The sequence below is a fragment of the Hippichthys cyanospilos genome, chromosome 12, assembly GCF_059441005.1.
Source record: "Hippichthys cyanospilos isolate Australia breed blue-spotted pipefish chromosome 12, RoL_Hcya_1.0, whole genome shotgun sequence".
Taxonomy (NCBI): domain Eukaryota; kingdom Metazoa; phylum Chordata; class Actinopteri; order Syngnathiformes; family Syngnathidae; genus Hippichthys; species Hippichthys cyanospilos.
This window is the reverse complement of record NC_142380.1, coordinates 14,845,001-14,863,979: the sequence shown is the minus strand read 5'-3', so window position 1 is coordinate 14,863,979 and position 18,979 is coordinate 14,845,001. Positions and strand designations below refer to the sequence as shown.

The 18,979-nt window shown below is 39.1% G+C and overlaps 1 protein-coding gene across 3 annotated transcripts in view; it reads right to left on the bottom strand.

Moving 5' to 3' along the window:
• The window catches only part of pkn2a (protein kinase N2a), a 37,158-nt gene that overhangs the window by 3,056 nt on the left and 15,123 nt on the right, over positions 1 to 18,979 (bottom strand). For 2 of the 3 annotated variants that reach the window (XM_088429410.1, XM_088429408.1), the window contains exons 3-18: positions 18,531 to 18,666; positions 12,278 to 12,432; positions 8,752 to 8,881; positions 8,522 to 8,667; positions 7,812 to 8,025; positions 6,354 to 6,539; positions 4,795 to 4,904; positions 4,549 to 4,692; positions 4,347 to 4,422; positions 3,718 to 3,874; positions 3,515 to 3,644; positions 3,393 to 3,422; positions 1,741 to 1,877; positions 1,203 to 1,278; positions 441 to 532; positions 179 to 355 (exon numbers count right to left, since the gene is read on the bottom strand). In XM_088429410.1, coding sequence (XP_088285536.1) covers positions 179 to 355; positions 441 to 532; positions 1,203 to 1,278; positions 1,741 to 1,877; positions 3,393 to 3,422; positions 3,515 to 3,644; positions 3,718 to 3,874; positions 4,347 to 4,422; positions 4,549 to 4,692; positions 4,795 to 4,904; positions 6,354 to 6,539; positions 7,812 to 8,025; positions 8,522 to 8,667; positions 8,752 to 8,881; positions 12,278 to 12,432; positions 18,531 to 18,666 — 2,096 coding nt within the window. The remainder of the gene's footprint in view (positions 1 to 178; positions 356 to 440; positions 533 to 1,202; positions 1,279 to 1,740; positions 1,878 to 3,392; positions 3,423 to 3,514; positions 3,645 to 3,717; positions 3,875 to 4,346; positions 4,423 to 4,548; positions 4,693 to 4,794; positions 4,905 to 6,353; positions 6,540 to 7,811; positions 8,026 to 8,521; positions 8,668 to 8,751; positions 8,882 to 12,277; positions 12,433 to 18,530; positions 18,667 to 18,979) is intronic. The other variant, XM_088429409.1, reaches the window with a different exon arrangement.

Genomic DNA, 18,979 nt, shown 5'->3' with positions numbered 1-18,979 from the left:
TGTTGAAGGTTGAATTATATTGCTCTTCTTTATTTTGATAATAAGATACAACTTTAAGTCTAACTATAGAATTTTTATAAATGATCTCCTTTATAGTCTGCAGTGGGTGTAGTATGGGAGGGCATGAAATGTTTTCTCTAGGAGGAGGCGTTGCAAAAAAAAATAAAAAAAGACTTACATAGCCCGGGGTTCAGAGAAGACGTCGGCGTGGATGTGCATCATCAGATCGCCTCCCGCCGCGTACTCCATGACAAAACACACGTGCTCCTGCGTCTGGAAGCACGCAAACAAGTTGACCAGGAACGGGTGGCGCACACTGTTGACTGTCTCAAAGATCCGCTTCTCGCACATCAAACTGAAAAAAGAAAGAAAACAAGCTCAACGCTTTTGGACACTTTGGGATCTCAGAGCTGAGCATCTAATTGTGTGTCAACTGTTACCTGTCAACTTCATCTCGGGCCACAATGTCACCTTTCTTCAGAGCTTTGATGGCAAACATTTCTCCTGTACTTTTATACTCCGCTAACAACACCTGCGAAACACAGGAAGGAACACTAATTGACAAATCACAATTTATTCCTTCATTTTTTGGTTTTATTATTACATATAGTTGAAGACAGACACAAGGTGACGTCCATTGACAGTACTCAAAAAAGAGTGTACAAATATAATCCAGATATAATAATTTAAAAAAAAGGACCGACTCAATACTTTTGACCCAACTTTCTGGCTTGTTTTATATAAAACAATGTAATTTTTGAGATTGTCTAAAGCAAAATGACCTGTTTGGGGGGTTGTTTTAACACATAAAGTTGAGTTGAATTGACACAAATGATTGTTTTTAGTTACTTTTAAGCAAATTGTTTTTGAGGTGTGTGTTCATCTAAGGCAGTTTGGCTATGCTTTGCATATATTCATTTATGCTCTCTTTTACAAAAGGTTAACCCTCACAAAAACAGCACATAAGCATAAATTAGCTTGCCGCAGTCACAGTCATAAAGCAAATTTGTATGACAAAACACTCCCAAACAATTGAAATTAAAACCAAAAAAAAAAAACAATCCTTAATTGTATATAACTTTATTCTTCCTTCTTTTTGCTGTGAATATTCTTGAGCCACTGTTCATCATTGCCAACTTCAAAATCTCAGGGCTGTCAAAAAGAAAAGTGTCATTCCTGACAGGAAATGACATGAAACTGACCTTCCCAAAATGGCCGCGTCCAAGAACTGCAACACATTTGAAGTCTTTGAGGCTGAAGTGAAACTGCTCTTCTTCCCTGAAAAACACATTTGAAGATTATTATTACTGAATGTGTTTTATATAGTCATTTTCCTCAATTAAAAAAAAAACAAAAAACAAAAAAAAATCCCACAGCAGTGAAAGCCAGGGGGTGCTGTTCATTCACCCTGTGAGAGGGACGACACCATTTGTTTTTTTCCATCCCTCTCTATTTTCTATCGTGTTTGTCCTCATGAAGCTGACTTTAGCGTGAAAGGTGGGGGACACTCTGGACTGGTTGCCAGCTAATTACAGGGAACATATAGACTCATGATTCAGACTCATTCAACTACTGTATGGATGTCATCATTTAGAATTTTATTGAACTGTGAGGGAGACACAGCTGCAATTCTGAAAGAGTAATTTTATTAACACTTCCCGCTAAATTCAAACTTTATTCAGAGTCAAGTTTGTAGCGTTCAGGTTGAACCTGGAAGGTTTTCCCAAGTGCCAGACTTACCTTATCTCGTTATCTTTGGGGAAGGCCGTGAGCTCCAGGTCCGGATGCTGAAGCTCTGTCTCCTCCACCAAGTCCAGATCGGGCTTCACCACCACGCTGTTCCTCTTGTTCAGGAAGTCGAATGAGGCCAGCGCGTCCTGGAGAGAGGGAGCGCAAGCCTGAACATGAGCTCTGGCCCCACATAAGCTAATGTAAAGGGACAAACTACTCACTATCAAATCTTACTCAAATCGATTATCCTATTGGTTAATTTATCAAGAAATACATTAATGACACCTTTTTTAAATGAACTACTAGTTGGGCTGAACATGGGCTGAAGTGACTTGATAACTATTCATTATTTATTTATCTTCTTTCTGTACATATGAAGTTTTATACATCAAACAAAATTTGACAAATTATGCTAACCAGTTAGCAATCTAATTAGCATTCTCGCGATCAAGATCAATCAACAATAACTACCATTTACTTCACACGTACATAGTATGAATGTACGTATGTACATTACACATGTAAAAGTATGCTTAAAGTCACTTAAAGATATTACATTACGTATATGATAATATATTATACTATATTATATTATATTCCATGAGTGAACTTGACAGTGGAGCTGCCTGTTAGATACTATGAGGTCAATAACTTCCTGTTCTTCTTTCTCTTGACAGGCAGACTGGGCATATTTTGTACTTGACTTCCCCTACTGGTTAAAATGTGAACCTATAAGCAAGTAACTACAGATTGTGGTTGACATTATATTCTCGAACAATACGTTACTAAATGCTTTTGGAAAGTTCTGCCTTTTTTTTTTTTTTTTTTTGAAAGTTTCATGTGTTAATACAGTCTTTAAAGAAAGCCCACCAACTACTACCGTAGTTCCCTCAATATAAGAGACTTTTTTTTTATTTAACCCAAAATGAAGGGCAAATGTTTGGGTGTATTCTATTAACAAAGGTCCCAATCAAGGTTCCATGGATGAAATGATTTTGAAAAACCATCTGAAAAACGTTCTCTTGCGCCAAAATTTCACTCACAAAGAAGTAAACTGAGTAAGAAAGAGAAGAAAGGGGAAAAGGCCCCGCCAAGAAATAGAAGACAAGCCTACAACTTTGAAGAAAAAGAAAGATTTTAACAGGCAATACCAGGAGTCCTACTTGAAATAATGATATCTCGCGGAACGGACTTCCGAGGTCTACTTCCCACCAAAAAAGAGACACAAACTGCAAGCTGAGCGCTCCCATTAGTTTGGCGTTAGTGGTGAGTTTGTTATTTTATGTGCCCTTTATATTTGCCATTTTTACATCGTCTCCAAACTGTTGGTGCGTCCTATAAATCGCAACAGAGAGAAAAAAACAGAGTTTGATCCTAAAATTAAGACTGCGTCCTACGTTTGGGGAATTACGGTAAATATTAACTTAAGGAAGTACTGCTGTGTTTTGCCGTTTCCACATTGCAGTAACTGAAGAGTACTTTATTTTTGTCACTTTTTTTGAAACGGAAATGATGTCAAACCCCCTTTTTGGGTGAGTATCTCCCTTGCCATGATTGCAACAGTGTCAAGTCTGCAAGAAAAGTCCATGCAGACAACGGTGGCGCAAGCATGGTTCCAGCGGACAGATATTTTTAGTCGACCAGTTTTAAAGTCAACTTACCCGACTTAGTTGACTTTTTTCCTCCCAGTCCTACCAGGAACATTTGAAAAGTCATGCAAATTAGTACTCCGATGGAGGTTCCTTGGTCTTTTTGCTAAATCAGTTCACTCCTGCTTTAATACCTGCACTTCCTCCTTGTCAGGCAGTATGCTGTCTTGCTCTGGTGGTTTTCGTACGCTGTCGGGCGTTGGGTAGAACTTGGGTCCTGGGGTTGACTCTCTGTCAAAGTCCAGCTTGGTCACCAGTGGGTCGCTGTGGAAAGGATTCAGTTTCTGAGTGTTAAAAGTGTCAAGTTGAAGTGGCTTGCAATGGTGCCCTCGCTTGCCTGCTGGGTGAGGGTGAACCCGGGATGCTGCTGGACCCGGTCTCAGCTGCCTGCGGACTGAATGAGTTAGTGCTCACAGTTGGAATGGCTCTTCTCACCAGACGACCCCATGTTGCGATGTTGATGTTCATCTGAGGGGCTCGCAGGAAAGTCTTTCCTGGTTACATAAGGGGGTAGAAAGAGGAATTTTAGAGGAAAACAAAAGGCTACAATGTTGGATCAGCGCAGTGAAAAAAAAATCAAGAATGATGGCACAACCAATGCAGCTTTTTAGACCAAATGATTACAATAAATTAAAATAAAATACAATGAATACATCTTTGTTTTTTCCCTCTGTGTCAATTATAAAAGTATTTTTAGTATCTGCGGGCCAGACTGGCACATATAGGTACCAGTACCCATAGGTAAATGTCACCTAAAGGTAACACTTAAAATCATTGGCAATTATCAGCCATTTGGCGATAATTTTTGGATGAAGTTTGAAGGGAAACTATCGTCCAATTTAATTGGCCCGCCGATTAACTGTCCTGGGCCCTAATAAGGATCATAAATAAGGGAAATAAATGAGCCCTCAAATTCTATACATGGAGGTTTCATGAACAAGAGTTAGTTGAATTTGACCGGCTCACCTTGCTGCTTTGAGAAAATCTTCTTTTGTCTTTGCAACTTTGGTCGTCGCTCAATGACAGGATTGAAAAACGTAACCTAAACAGGACACGTGACCAACTTAATGAAGAGCTGTAACATCTTAGCAAGCTTATTAATTTACATCTTTCAACAACAACTATTTTTTTCGAATGAATTGAAGCGACGACAAACGTGAGCACGAACCTCAGCGAAGAGCATGCCCTGCGGCTCCAGATACAAACACATGCCATGACGCTGGTTGTCCAGGAAGTCCTCAAGACGCAGGAATTTGACTGCGCAAAGAGAGCGCCAGTCGCGCCAGTACACCGAGATCTCCAGCTCCCGGGACTAGAAATTGACGGCATCAGGGAACAAACACGTCATCCACGTTGCACACATATAAAGCAACGGTGGGGATGTAGGCTCAGTGTCCATGTGTGTGTTTGTTACCCGGTCCAGCTCCAATGTAAACTTGTGGTCCCAGGCCTGGTTGCCGACCGGCCTCCAGCTGGTTTGACCAACCACCGTGTTGTCCAACTTCAAAACCGCGCTAATCTCGTCTGAGGAAACACGGCCCCTACTTACAAACGCTGCCCTTCCTTGCTGTAATCAGTGGTACCTTGACTTATAAGTGGACTTGTCCAATGTTTTAGGTTTTGTTTAACAAGGACTAGCACTACAATGTTTAAAAAAAACAACAAAAACATATATATTAAGCCTAGAGTGTGCAGAGTTTACCCGATATAAAATACTGACTACTTAGGCTTCAGCTATCAAATACTTTTAGGACTGAGCATTCTACTGATTAATCCTTTAATTTGACAAAACTTGTGTACATCAAAAACACTTGCAAGCAAAAGTCAATGTATTTATTTTGTCCACTTGGGGTCACTACTGTCATGTTCTACTGAAATATGTGAGTTGGAGCATGTACGATTTAAAAGATGATGGTTTAGATGATGATTTAGAGTGGAAAATAGTTCTTTTCTAAAGAGTGGGAAAAATGCGATTAAAGTCGGCTATATTGATATGTTTTACAATAATAATTGATTTGGTTCGAACTGATGCGATCGGTTTAGAGCAGGGGTCACCAAGGCGGTGCCCACGGGCACCAGGTGGTCCCCGAGGATCACATGAGCCCGGATTCCTGTTCTGCCAGTAACAAGTGATAGACTATTGTGGTTTTACATGAGTTTTACAAACAATTGAGCATATATTACATTTATATTACATATTACAACTGATTTACATATTTACTACAACTTTTAATAATTATGAGCAATCCTTAACATTATCAGTATCTTCACACAAACTGGTCGCTATTACTCAGCGGCAAAGAAGTATTTCACAAAAGTTGCTGATCTCTGATTTATACACCTAAAATTGCCTAAATGCTCATAATTACAGATTCTAGACAGGAAACCTTTTCAGATTTCTTTACTTCTCAATGAACATAAAGTAATTAGCATGTGTTGAATAATCGACTTTTCCTTTACCTTGGAAAAACAATTATCAATTCAACCAAATAAAACGTGAGAACATTTTCTGCACTCTCACTGGTGTATGGCTGGCACAAATGTTTGGTGGTGGTCGGACGGACTGTAGGCGCATGCTGGCAGCCATGCCTCTGTCAGCCTGCACCAGGGTAGCCGTGGCTATTTACCAAGTTTACTGCCACCACAGTGTGAATGTGTGCGTATGTGAATAATGCATTCCCTGTAGGAGCTTTGAGTGTGCAACAGCAAACGAGAATGCGCCGTATTAATCTAAAGCATTACAGTATTAGTATCACTTTGCTCTGTTAATTTTTGAAAAAACAATGGAAAAAGATAGAAGTTAAAATGTCAAAAAAAATCTGACTAAATTATTTGACTAATAATCAAAAGATTTATTGAATATTACAAGAATTATTAGTGGCAAACTTGCAGGAAGCCCTACACATAAGTCAAAATACCACTGAAATTTCTTTCCTCAGTATTTTATTTGGCTATGTGATTAGACGGACTTACTAGAGAGCTCCTCGCTTTTCGTCATGTTCCGCGAACTCACGCTGCGGTTTCGGTTCGCTCTGCTTATGAAGGATGAGCGCGTTTCACTGGGGCTCCAACCAGGAAGCGGGACAGATGCAGCTTTAGAGCGACCGGGAACATTTTCCAGCAGGTCTTGACAGCCCATGAGCCTGACGTCTAAGGTACCTGGTAGTAAAGGAGGACACATGTCACACAATCGATCGTTGTAGTGTAATCAAGTTATAAATACACTTTAAAAAACTATCAAGTGCGCTAAGATTGATGGAAGTCTGTTTCGTCAAACTGCAAGGGTCAAACTGCCCAATTTGTGAAAAATCTGCGTGGATAACACTTAATTGAATGCTTCATTTACAAGGTGTGAGGAAATAGATTATTCATTTGAACTTTTAAGTAAATTGATAGAATTGTGACTCAAACAGTAATATTTTATATATATATATATATATATATATATATATATATATATATATATATATATAGATATATATATATATATATATATATATATATATATATATATATATATATTTATTATTTTTTTTTGTGGAAAATGCTACAATAACAATTAACAGGATGGAAATGTTTGGTCTTTTAGTCTTGATAAAAATGACACAAAGAGGCAAAATCATTCGCTTTTGGGTTCATCCAATCAATCAGCAAAGGAAAAAACAACTGTGTCCATGTAGAGTGGTTTTTCTTTGTAAATTTGGATGTAGATCGTGTTCTTTTTCCAGTTTCCTGTGCTTTTGGAACTGTGGGATTGACCATGGCGCACAGCAGCAGAACAGATCTTATAAATCCTGCGTAAGGTTGGTGGGCCGTAGTGCAAGGACACAGCCAAGACGCAGCGCAGCTCAGCGGATACGCAGATGTGGAACCAGTAACCAGTCTTATTCATTAACATGCAGAAGTATGTTGAATCTACGGGTGTAGTTTTTTCTCCGGCCTTTCATTAAGCTAAGCATGCACCCTCCATGTCTTCCTATTCTGAGGATATTCGTTGGTTTACAGAAGCAGCTCGGACTGGCTGTCGGCTACATTTCATTCTTGTGAGGGGGTGAATGAGATCGTTTATGTTGTCACTCCACAGTGATGTAGAATTCACGTTCCCGTTAGTCCAAATCATGCTGCAATCTCACGGTTCGCAATTGCTCTGCTATAAGACTTTTTTTCTTGAAAAAAGGTTTTTCTTGAAAGGGAGGTCACAGTCGACTAATTAGCTCAGGCGACCCATCGACGCATTGAGCAACCTCATTTAATCTGCTCCTACTGTTTGCTTTTAAACTTTTATTTATGGTGGTACTTTGGACAGCCGAGTATTGTCTGTGGCGTTTTTCCATAACCACTGCAGTAGAACACATTCATCCTCCGTTTAGGCAGGTCTCATCTTTTCCCCAAAACAAACCACACTTTATTCCAAATCATGTTTTACAGTACCTGTAAGCGCTGCAGGCTTGGTCACCGTGCTGTACTGGTTCTGAGCAGAAATAATGCTGGATCGTGGGCTGAGGACCGGCGTGGATAGGAGTGACAGCTCTTCCACGATGCTGCTGTTGCGCGGGTGGTTCTTCGGTAGCTCATTGAGGCGCTGCTCCAAGGAGTAGCGAAGGAGGTCGAGCTTTTGGCTGGATTCATTAAATCGAGCCTGGGCCTGAATTGGAGGAGAAAAAGGACGTGGTTAACGATTAAATTTGGTGACCTTCTGCAGTAACACAATCTGGTGTGACTGACTGCTTTGCACACGGTTTTTATTTGTCTGTTTTTAACATTGTTATTGAAGCTACGTAGAAAAAAATACTGACTGTCCAACAAAGCTTAATCATTTTGTGTTTGGATATACAAACTCAAAACACAGACAGTACTTTCTTGCATTGAAAACACCACTAATGTCACTATAGCACTCAAGTTTAGAATTAGGAATCAGGTAAGTAACCTGATATATGTATTTTATTATTCATTGCTAGTTTTATATTGTACCATGCGTGAGCTGTAAATAAATCACGTCAACATGAACAGAAACGACCCATGAATGGTACTCCAGGGGATTCTGGTGTTATAAAACCATGAGGAATTCGAAAAGAATACAGAAACTTTGTTTATCTCTGCCATGAATTATTTAGGAACTGTTGATGATAGTGATGGTCTACCTCTAAATGCGCTCTCTTTTCAGTGACTTTTCCTGTGCCCAGGAGTTTCATAACATTCTTGGCTCCCTCTGCCACCGCAGACTCTATCCTGGCATGGTGGCACAGCTCCTCCACCCGAAGGTCCAAAGGGCTGATGATGGCCTTGTCTGGTGGACAATGAAAAACTTGTTTCTTACTTTTTTTTCCCCCCATGTTATCACATGAATCATCTTTCAAAAAGCAGGTCTTACCAATCACGTCATTGTTCTCAAAGCTCAGCTCATTGGCCTGGCTTGCCTTGAGGATCTGCATCCTGATGAACTCGATCTTCATCTTGCTGTCCTGAAGTAACTGCTGCGCCGTTGCGAGCAACTTGCGATCCTATGGGCAAAATTAGACCCATATTTAGCAAAGCACCAATACTGTAGGTCAAATTCAGATTTTATGTTACGAAAAAAACTAAATCAAGATGTGTGGTAAATCTTTATTTGCTCAAACAACAGGCGGGTCATTGTGGGTAATAACTGGCCTCTGTAAAAAAACACACACTCAGACACACTTTAGAATGCCTCTGATCTGAACTCTAGGTCACTGATGGAGGCGCCCAGAGGAAAAGGACTCTCTCCAACAGGAATTTCCTCTCTGACATCACGACAGGACTATTTCCAACTGGAAGCTGGCTCTATGCTTCTGTCTGTCTTGATGACAAAACATTGTGATCATGCAAATTCACAGACAGCAGAGTAGGTGCGGACAAAAACATCAATTCATCTATACACTGCAATACGTCGACCCACTATTCAAAGTCCAGTAATTCAAAATATTCTCAATGTACGGTAAATTTAAACCTCTAACTCTTTATTTCGACATGGCACCGTATTTTCCGCATTATAAGATGCACCCAAAATCCTTCAATTTGCTCAAAAGCTGCCAGTGCGCATTATAATCCTGTGCACTTTTTACGGAAAATAAAGTGCGAGCTTTAATTTTTGAGGGACAAAAACAAACAAAAACAAAAACAAAAAAACCCCGAGACAATCGCTATGTCAATTCTTCAATTTTTCCCTCTGCATTTCAGTTCTAAATTTATTTTTACAATTACAATTTTTGTAACAGCCTGTTTGAAATTTAGATATGCTAGATAATCTCCAATTTTGAAGCAATTTATATGGGGACAAAGCACAAAAAAATGAGTGTTTTTGTAAAAGAAAGCTCAATTTTGTCAAAAACACAGAAACTGTTTTATTTTTTTGTAATCAACAAAATAATGTTTGAAGGTTTTTGGTTGCAATTTGAGTAAGAAATTGAAGTTTGATATTTAATTGAATCATAATTATATTCTTTGAAACTCTTGATTGGTCTTCGTCACCGATCTAAACAGTCTTTTAATGTAATCAAGAGGTATTTTTCCTCCATTCTTCAGATGGAGATTTCCACTTAGCTGTATTCTTAATTTCTGATAGGAAAGCTTGACTGACTTATCTGATTGTTTTGTTGTCATTCCCTTTAGCGCAGCGCCATCTAGTGGATGCATAACGCAACCTCATCCACTACTGGCGCATCTATTCTATACGTCTTAAAATATGGTGTGCCTTATATATGAAAACAATTTTAAAATTGGTCAATCAGTGAAGGTGCGACTTATAATCAGGTGCACACTACAGTGCGAAAGTGATTCATTCTACAGAATTTCAGCTTTGAGTCACACTTTCAGGTTTCATACAAATTTATTCAGAAAATGCATTCTGTAGTTTCCAATAAAAGCAGCAAATGAGGCATTGCTTGGCTCGGTTGGTTCCAGGTGTGTTGCCTGCCTTGAATGAATCAAATCCACACACATCGGCTAAATTACAGCTTTCCATGTATGACAGAAGCAACAATGCCAGTAAACGCTTTCTGAAAAAACAGCTGTAAGCATGACACACCATGCATCAGCACATTTCCTCCTCTTGCGTAGAAAAACTCAAAGCAAAAGTGATATCATTCTGCCTTCTACAAAGTGGGGAAGAGTGCAAGTTTCAATTCCGAAAATAATCATTTTTCAAAAACGCTGAAGCAAATAATTTGCTATGAAGCTATTCACTGAACATTTTCCACAACCTATTGCAACTGGAGGGTCACACACTCTCACTGGCTGACTCCAATGACACTCATCACGCCTGGTCCCTCCTTTTAAAGTCACACACATTCATAAACTGCATTTCCATTGCAGTATTTCACAAAAACGATATTTCTACACTTTCAATCAAGTACAATTTGGACTTAAGTATTTGCCTTAGAGAGTTTTTAAAGTGTGCCTGTGTGGCGGCCTGTTCGGGAAACAAGGTCCGAACAAGCCCGCAAGTGAGCAAGTCGTCGAACTGAAAGTGGGTGCCACGAAAACACCTTCGCAGTGTTGTTAGGACGACTTCTTTTTCACTTTATATTCTACAGCCACCATGAATCCAAAGAGGACTACTAGTCATTTGATTTCCCATGGAGGTGATTAGGTGAGGTGAGATAGATATGTGGCAAAAGAGTTCCCATTACACTTTTACTAAATACTTCTTTCTGCATGTCTCAATAGCCACCTCATGAGTGTGTGAACCTTTTTGTGATATTTGGGAGTTTTTTTTATGTGTTTCGATTACAACTTGCATTTTGATCAAAATGTGTGTGTGTGTGTGTGGCATTGGGATGGGGTGGCGGGGTGATCCATCAGGCTTATAATAAGCTGGGGAAAGCTGAGGTTTGTCATTAAGTTGCCAAGGATGAAACCGATTTATAAGTATTTATTATCTGATTGACTGCCAGCACAGTTAGAATAGGTGTTTGACATATATACAGTGGACCCCTGGTTTACGACGTCTTACGACGCCTTACGTTTTTTTCACCTTACGACATGGCCCGCAATGGGTTTTTTTGATCCCCCTCTTTTGCCATTTTTTTTACGTTATGACACATCCAACATGGCAGTCAGTGTGCACGACACATCCAACATGGTGGTAAGTCTATACATATCTCACCGCTTACGTCACTACAATACTGGTCTGCTATTGGTCGGCGTCACGACTCCCTAAGATACTAGTCTACTATTGGTCGGTGTCCCGGAAACACTAAGATACTGGTCTGCTATTGGTCGGTTTCATTCGTTTCAAAATGGCGGAATGGTAAAGCTTTGCTCTAGTGTGAGAGCTTATAAAAACTTATTTATAGTGCATTTTAGTGCTTAATTCAAACTTGAATTGGTTAGCCAGGCGTCCCAGGATTGCTAGTGATGTTAAAGAAGTAAGAAGATGATTTCTAAGGAAACGAAGCTGGAGATAATCAAGAAATATGAAGCTAGCCTAGCCTAGGCTACCCCTATTAGGGAATATGGGCATAACAAGCTTGTCAAGTCGCTCAAAGGTAAATAATCCATTATATATTTTTTATTTATGATGTTATTGAATTGTATACATGTATATTATATTTAAGTAGCACTTAGTATACTATTTTGATACCAATTTTAAATATGTATGTAAAATTTTGATGTTTTTACCTGGGATTTTACGTGTTAGCTAATTAACATGGATTTGGATTGCCCACCATACGGCGAATTCGCGTTACGATTCCAACAGCAGAACGGAGTAATCTCGTAAACCGGGGGCCCACTGTACTCATCAATGGTAGTGAATGAATTGATAAGGTGTTAGTCTGGTTTGAGTCAGAGAGAGTTTTTCCTTATTTTTCTCAGGCACAGATATCTAACGTACAGGTCATGTAGCTTTAGGTCATGTAGGTGTTGGTGAAGCCTACCTTAGATGGCCCATTGGAGTACATCTGAATCATGTTCTCTGCACCCTGTTTGACCTTGAGCTCAATGTCGTTCTGTCTTTTCAGGGCGGCCAAGCGGCTGCTGCTTGTGCACATTCGGCTCTCACTGTTTGGGGTATCTGGGGTCAGGGGGCATTCTGAGGAGAAAGATACAAAAGGAAGAGATAGGGCCTTTTGGTATTTGGCAGAAAAGCACTGTTACAGGATATGACTGCTGGTTGCTGGAGTTTGTCACAAATAGATTTGGAAACTGAACTCTGCTTGGATGTACTATTTTTGGCATGCAGCCACGTTGAGGTTTGCTAAACAATTCTGCAGCCTAGGACAATTACTTACTAGTTTGCTTACTGAAAACCTGTCAGGTAGCAACTTCGGGAAGGTCGATGGAGTATAATTTGTTATTACAGGACTTCATTTGTTCAAAGAACAAAGACAATACTGTTGCAATAACATTTGTAACTGGAGGGAGATGAGACGTTTTAATTTTCATGACATGTCATAAATAATAATGTCAGAAGGGAAATGTTTTTTAAACAAGCTTGTTTGAATCAAGAAAGTAACTTTGAACAGACAAACCCTGAATATAATACATAAGATGAAAACAAATCTTGAAATCTCTCAAAAACAATTGAAAAATATCCAAAGGACATGTTTTCACTGGTCTGTGTGAAACGGGCATGGAAACTATTCCCCAGATAGAAAAGATCACTTCCTTACACACACACAACTTGGCAAGAAAACTGGCCTGACTTCTCCAGACATGAGTTGCAAGTTCAGTTTCTGTGTCATAGTCGAGTTCTTTATAGAAAGCAGTCCACTTAAACTGCGATTTAACTGGATTTCTCGATAAGAACATACGGCATTATATTGATGGTTAATGATGATAGTGGACATGTTTTTAAGATATCTATGGCTGTCACTATTGAATCTTTTTAAAATCGATTGCTCCATTGAATAAATGTGTGTTTTTTTTTTTTAAATATTAGACCATGGTTGAACAAGAGTTGATCATTTTTATAATCTACAAAGGTTATATTTACTTACCATTTATTGTCTTCTTATGAATTTTAACACACCAACAAAATGCTATTAGCAATCATGGTTAGCATTAGCGTGCCAGTGATTACCATTTAAGGTCAACATACAACCACAGTAAAACCTCTACAATGAAACATGCATGTGCAAAAAAAAAAAAAAAAATCCATCATTGTGGAAAAAAAATACACGCATTGAAGCCTTTCCCTGTTACGTCTTCATACAAGGAAAAATCCTTCTGTTGCATATTAGGAAATGTTTTTTTTTTTCTTCATTTAAGTTGTGCTGAAATTCACTACAGCAAAAACAAGCCAGCAGGAAAAGTCCAGCTTGATTTATACTTGGACGTGCCGGGTTTTACAGCACTTTATACATGGAGCAGCTATCCCCCGTAGTCAGACGATATTCTCCCATACTACAGGTGGCAGTAAATTGACTGTACAGCATACAAACAACACTACTCTACAACAGAGGTAGAAAATCCCAGGAGGTTCAAACGATCTAAACCGACTCCTCATTTCCCCCCAATGTGGTGCTCGCCAAGAGTTGTTTACGGTATTTAAATCACGGTATTCCTTTTCAGACAAATTATAAAGGTGTTTTCAATCGGGAAACTTCCATAAGCAATAGTTCGTCCGCCATGTTGTCTGTTCATAAAAAAATTCTGAAAGATACACGTTGCGCAAAATCTCTTCTGTGCGAACGACGCGCGGAGGAGCGTGGTTGCCAAAATAACGTCATTTTGACGCATGCGCCCGCACGGAGGTTAAACCAAACCAACACTTGAAGACAGAATAAAAGTAATAAAGATGAAAGAAGGATGAAACAATGTGAAAGACATTATGCAAGAAATTGATAGAAGTATGAAAACGAATGCTTATTGTAGATTTAGCAGTTTATTTTAAATGTTGGATGTTTTTTTTTTTTTTTTTTAACTTCAGTCAGGTTGTAGAGTGCACGGCGCATTTTTTTTTTATGTTTACGGCTGAGACAGATTTGCTATAGTGAAAAGTCCCCTGTTCAAAAATTCTGGCTGCAAATATGATTTTGTTGTAGAGGAGTTCTATTACATTTAGTTCACACATGCTGTTAGCAATCGCGATTAGCATTAGCAAGCCAGTGATTACCATTTAAGGTCAACAAACATCAATTACCATTTAGTTCACACATTACGTTATGACGTTACACGTTTGTACATTACAGAGCACATGTAAGAGTGTCCTTAATGTAGCTTACGGTTGATGTTTCAACAATATTTCTGAAGCAAACTTGAGAGAGGAGCTGCCTTTTAGCTATTACATAACATTATTTTCTTCTTCTGCTTCTTGATGACCAGACAGGCCACGGTTGTAGTTTCGAAGCACTAGAGATTATTTATAGTGACAGGTCATATTTTCAGAAAATGCTGACCCAGTGCTTTTTGGGGAAGTTCTTTCTTTTATGTTGGGAAGCGTCGTGTCCTAATACTGTATTTAGTGAAAGCCAGTTAACTACTAAATCAGTATGTCTTTTTAAGCACATAGAATAAATAGCATCAGGCCATTAGGTATTGCACCAAGACAAACAACGGCACCGTATAGCAAAACGGTCTTTGGAATGTGTTTCTTCCCCAAAGTACTGCTGTAGTATGTCTTTTCCACTTTTCAAAAATTGAGCATTACTTTATTTCTGTCACCTTTTATTATAATTGTAAAATTTCCCAAATATGTGATATTCCCTGTAGAAAGGTGTAGAAAACAGTGCCTCAGAGCTTTGGGGTGGATGTTTTTAACTGACCATTTCTAATTCCAACCCGACTTTTTTTCCCAGCCCAACAGATATCATAAGCTAAATATGAAACTGGGTGATATAAAATTTGAAGAAGAATGCTTTGGCACCTTGCCAAGCACGTGCAGAAGTGATGTAGGAGCCATGTAGTTCAAGCAAGCGTGTTACTCTCTGAGAGTGGAAGTGGAGGTGGGGTCAATTTGGTCTAGATTGAGTCAAATTGAGAATTCCCTTAATACTAACGCAGTTCCGCCTCTGCTGGGTGTGAGGACAAGACACTGATCTACCAAATAGTTGCAGGGATGATGTCATCGCTGGACAGCTGACCAGGGCAACCCTCCCATCACTTTCCAATGGGAAAGCAAAAAGAACGTGTGAAAAAAAAGGTCTCAACAATGACATCATAGCAAACTTATGTTGGGCCAAGTGGTGCTTACCAATGGTTGGGAACATTACATAGTTGCATGGAATCGTATGTTCCTGTCTTTTATGATGTAGGCTGTGTACACAAAAAAAGATACTTTCAAGAGAAATAAAAGTTATTCATTTTGTGCACAAAACATACTGACATATTTGTATGAGAACGCAAAGAAGGTGCAAACAAAAATGTATACAAACTTTAGTATAGAACCTATTTTAGTGTCTCTGTGTAAGCCATGTCTGTGTTTAAGAAGTGGGGCCTCAATTATTTGTTTATTTACCAATTTTTGTTGAGTATTTCATATTGTTTTGTGTTTTTAACCGCAAAACAATAACTAATATCACATGTGAGAGATTGATGTACTCAGCAACCTTTTTGAAAGTGATTTAGTTACCAGTTCAGTCATTGTTTTCTAAAATAAAAGCAGATGTTTGTAACAGTCTTATTTTGATTTAGTATTTAGGATGTTGGGAATTGGGACCAAACCGGCGCACACAGCAAAAATCTTTTTCAAAAGATAATTGTTTTTAAGATATTGGTATGATCCTACCTGTCCTGCCCGCTTGAGGATAGATTTCCCTTCAGGTGACATGAGAATTTGACACCTTTGAGTTAGCATTTTTCATTAATTGCATGAAACGACTAAAAATGTTATCTATACAACATACAATAAAGAAACAATACAATGAAAGGCAAATATCCACAAGAACAACAGGGACCAAAGCGGAGAGTTTGGTAATGGCCCAGACGGCGACCCCTGCCCATTAGGAATCTCTTCAAGATGATTTTACTTGCGTCGAGTAGTAGCACAAGAAAGCTAAATGCTAACGCGAATGCAAGGACTGCAGTTGGTATCGAGCACAAGGTGAGTTGCGGCTAATAGCAGCTTGGGATGATGTGCTTGTTAACCATTTTTCTATTTTTCTTTCAATAAAAGAAGTGATCGGACAGTAGTGAATGACGAATATGACGAAGTGAATCCTTTAACATCCACAAGGGCATTCCAGTATTATTCCAGACAGCAGACTAATGGGTTCAGTTCCATTCATTTTTTTTCCCCAGTAATGAGAGAATCATCTAGCGGGCCAAATTATACCTCCGAATCTGGACCACAAGCCATATGTTTGACAACTTTGGTCTATATTCTAATTGGTGATATCTTTTACTACAATAATAATAATAATAATAATAATCAAAAAAAAAAAAGTTTAGCAGGGGTAGACCATTCTTAGAAAAATTGTGGAGATTTTTCCAGCATAATTTGAGTGGTATAAATTAATTATCTGTGTCTGTGTGACACTAATTTGCAGATATCACCATGGAAATCACTCTTAAATCACTTAAATCACTGAGTTGATTACTCAGGTTAAACCAAACTGAAATGTAGTTTTCTTCAAACTAAACCGAATAAAATATGTGCCCTTTGGAACACGAAAAAAAAACGTGATATACTTTACATTTCAGAGTCTGTACTTTTACTTGAGTAGATTTTTGGATCAGCACTTTTACTCGTCTGTTTTTACATGGGTATCTTTACTTTTACTCAAGTAAACAATCTGTGTACTTTTCCCATCACTGGTCACAACATCACTGGAGTGGAAAAGGAGCTAATGTGTAGCTTGAACGTTGATTAAGACCCTGCATCAGGCCCAAGAGTTTGTTCGTGACCTTGACCAAGCAGGAAAGATAAGCAGATATCCTGCCCGACCTCCGGCCTTGTCTGACAACAAAATTCACCCATTCTGGCGCAGAGTTTGTTTCGCGCCAATTTGTGGAAACAAGCAGTGTTCAAGAGTTGACAGCGCGACAAGAGCTTGTCCCATGACTGCGCAGCCGAGATGCACTAAATTCCCAGCTTTCCCGTCATTTCACCATGGTCAGCGACATTCCGGTGGTGACGTGTCACGCAGACAGAAAGAAAGACCTTGTTCATCAGACAGAGGGTCACAGAGTCAGGCTAAATTTGCTCCCACTCAAGATAACCATTTACCAAGACAACGCTGCTTCCCTCACCCAAAACACACGGCCTTCCTGGTTTATTTCCTAAGGTCAACCGATCTGGGAGAAGTCAACACCAGCAAACAGACAAACATCGTTCGTTGACTTCCTTTCATAAGATCACTCGCTGGACAACCGCCTCATGAGTTCACCAGTGTTTGGCGACCACGCTGAACAAATGCCCCTGTTGAGGTCTGACTCTTTCGGAGTTTGGCTGTTGTTGACAGAGGCACGGGAGCCAGCTTTCAACAGCTTTGGAGGGAAACAATCGTCATCTCGTTGTAAATGTCGCTGGAATGTGGAATGCAACAATCTCAGTTTCTCCAGCGTGAGTCACCTCCAAAGACTGACTAGGGCTGTGTCTGATACTATGTGCTGATGTTGATACTGGTGTGTTCTAACACAATGCTGTCAAAATTACTTACGGTGTGATACTTGGCGTTCAAGTATTTAGTTAAAAGGGACACTTTGTTGCTAATGAAATAACGGAGCGGTCAAAGCCTTAAGCAGGAAGATTAGTTGAAGTACATTGTGTACAATACACAAAATAAATGGCGATGCCTGGAAATTTGAGCTTCATTCGTGCCTGACCCGTAATTAGAACTAAAAACAATTATTTAAAGACATTTTTTGCAATGGAAATTATTTTAAATTATAAATCTAAGATTATCTAAATGCTCAAATTGAACTTTGGTCAGGACTGGATTTATTTAGTCCTCCCTGAAAGCAGACTGATTATCATTGTGTTTATTCCAAATCAAACATTTTTGTGTCCGGGCCGCAACTAATATGACCGCAGCTGACTTCAAAAGAAAGGCCACAAGGCCACCAACTGGCCATCCTCCACTCCCCCAGACAAGTCCTTACAGACGGTTTTGAACATACCAGTATGTAAAATTCGTATTTACAGGGTTAGAACCTATGAAATATTAATGGAGTAAAATCTGACTGATTATTTACAGGGGTAGAAAGGGAATAGTCAGTGCTAAGTATATATAACATGGCTTGAGTTACCTTGCAGTTCTTCGGGGTCTTTAACCACAATGTGAGCGTTGAGCTCCTGTAGCTCCTGGTGAAGCTCCTCAACCTTCTTGTTAGACTTTTTTAGCATGTTGTCGACATAAGCCAGGCTCTTTTTGTCAGTTGTGACCTTAGGAGAATTGAAAAGATACACTACTCACTGGAAGTTCATAATATTCGATATATTATTATTAATATTTCAGGATGCACTATAAATTTTACAGGTGAACTTAGTTTGACTCGAAACTTTTTAATGCACATGCCCAACTGTGTGATATTTACATACATTTTTCAATAATTTGCTGAACAAGCTGAACGGCAAACACACGCCACAACATACTTCAAATTCACCTGAAATTCCAATATCACGAGCGTCTTGGGAGTTGTGTATATTTTTAATCGTGTTTTACATAGATGCAGACACTGTTGAAAGTGACAGTAAC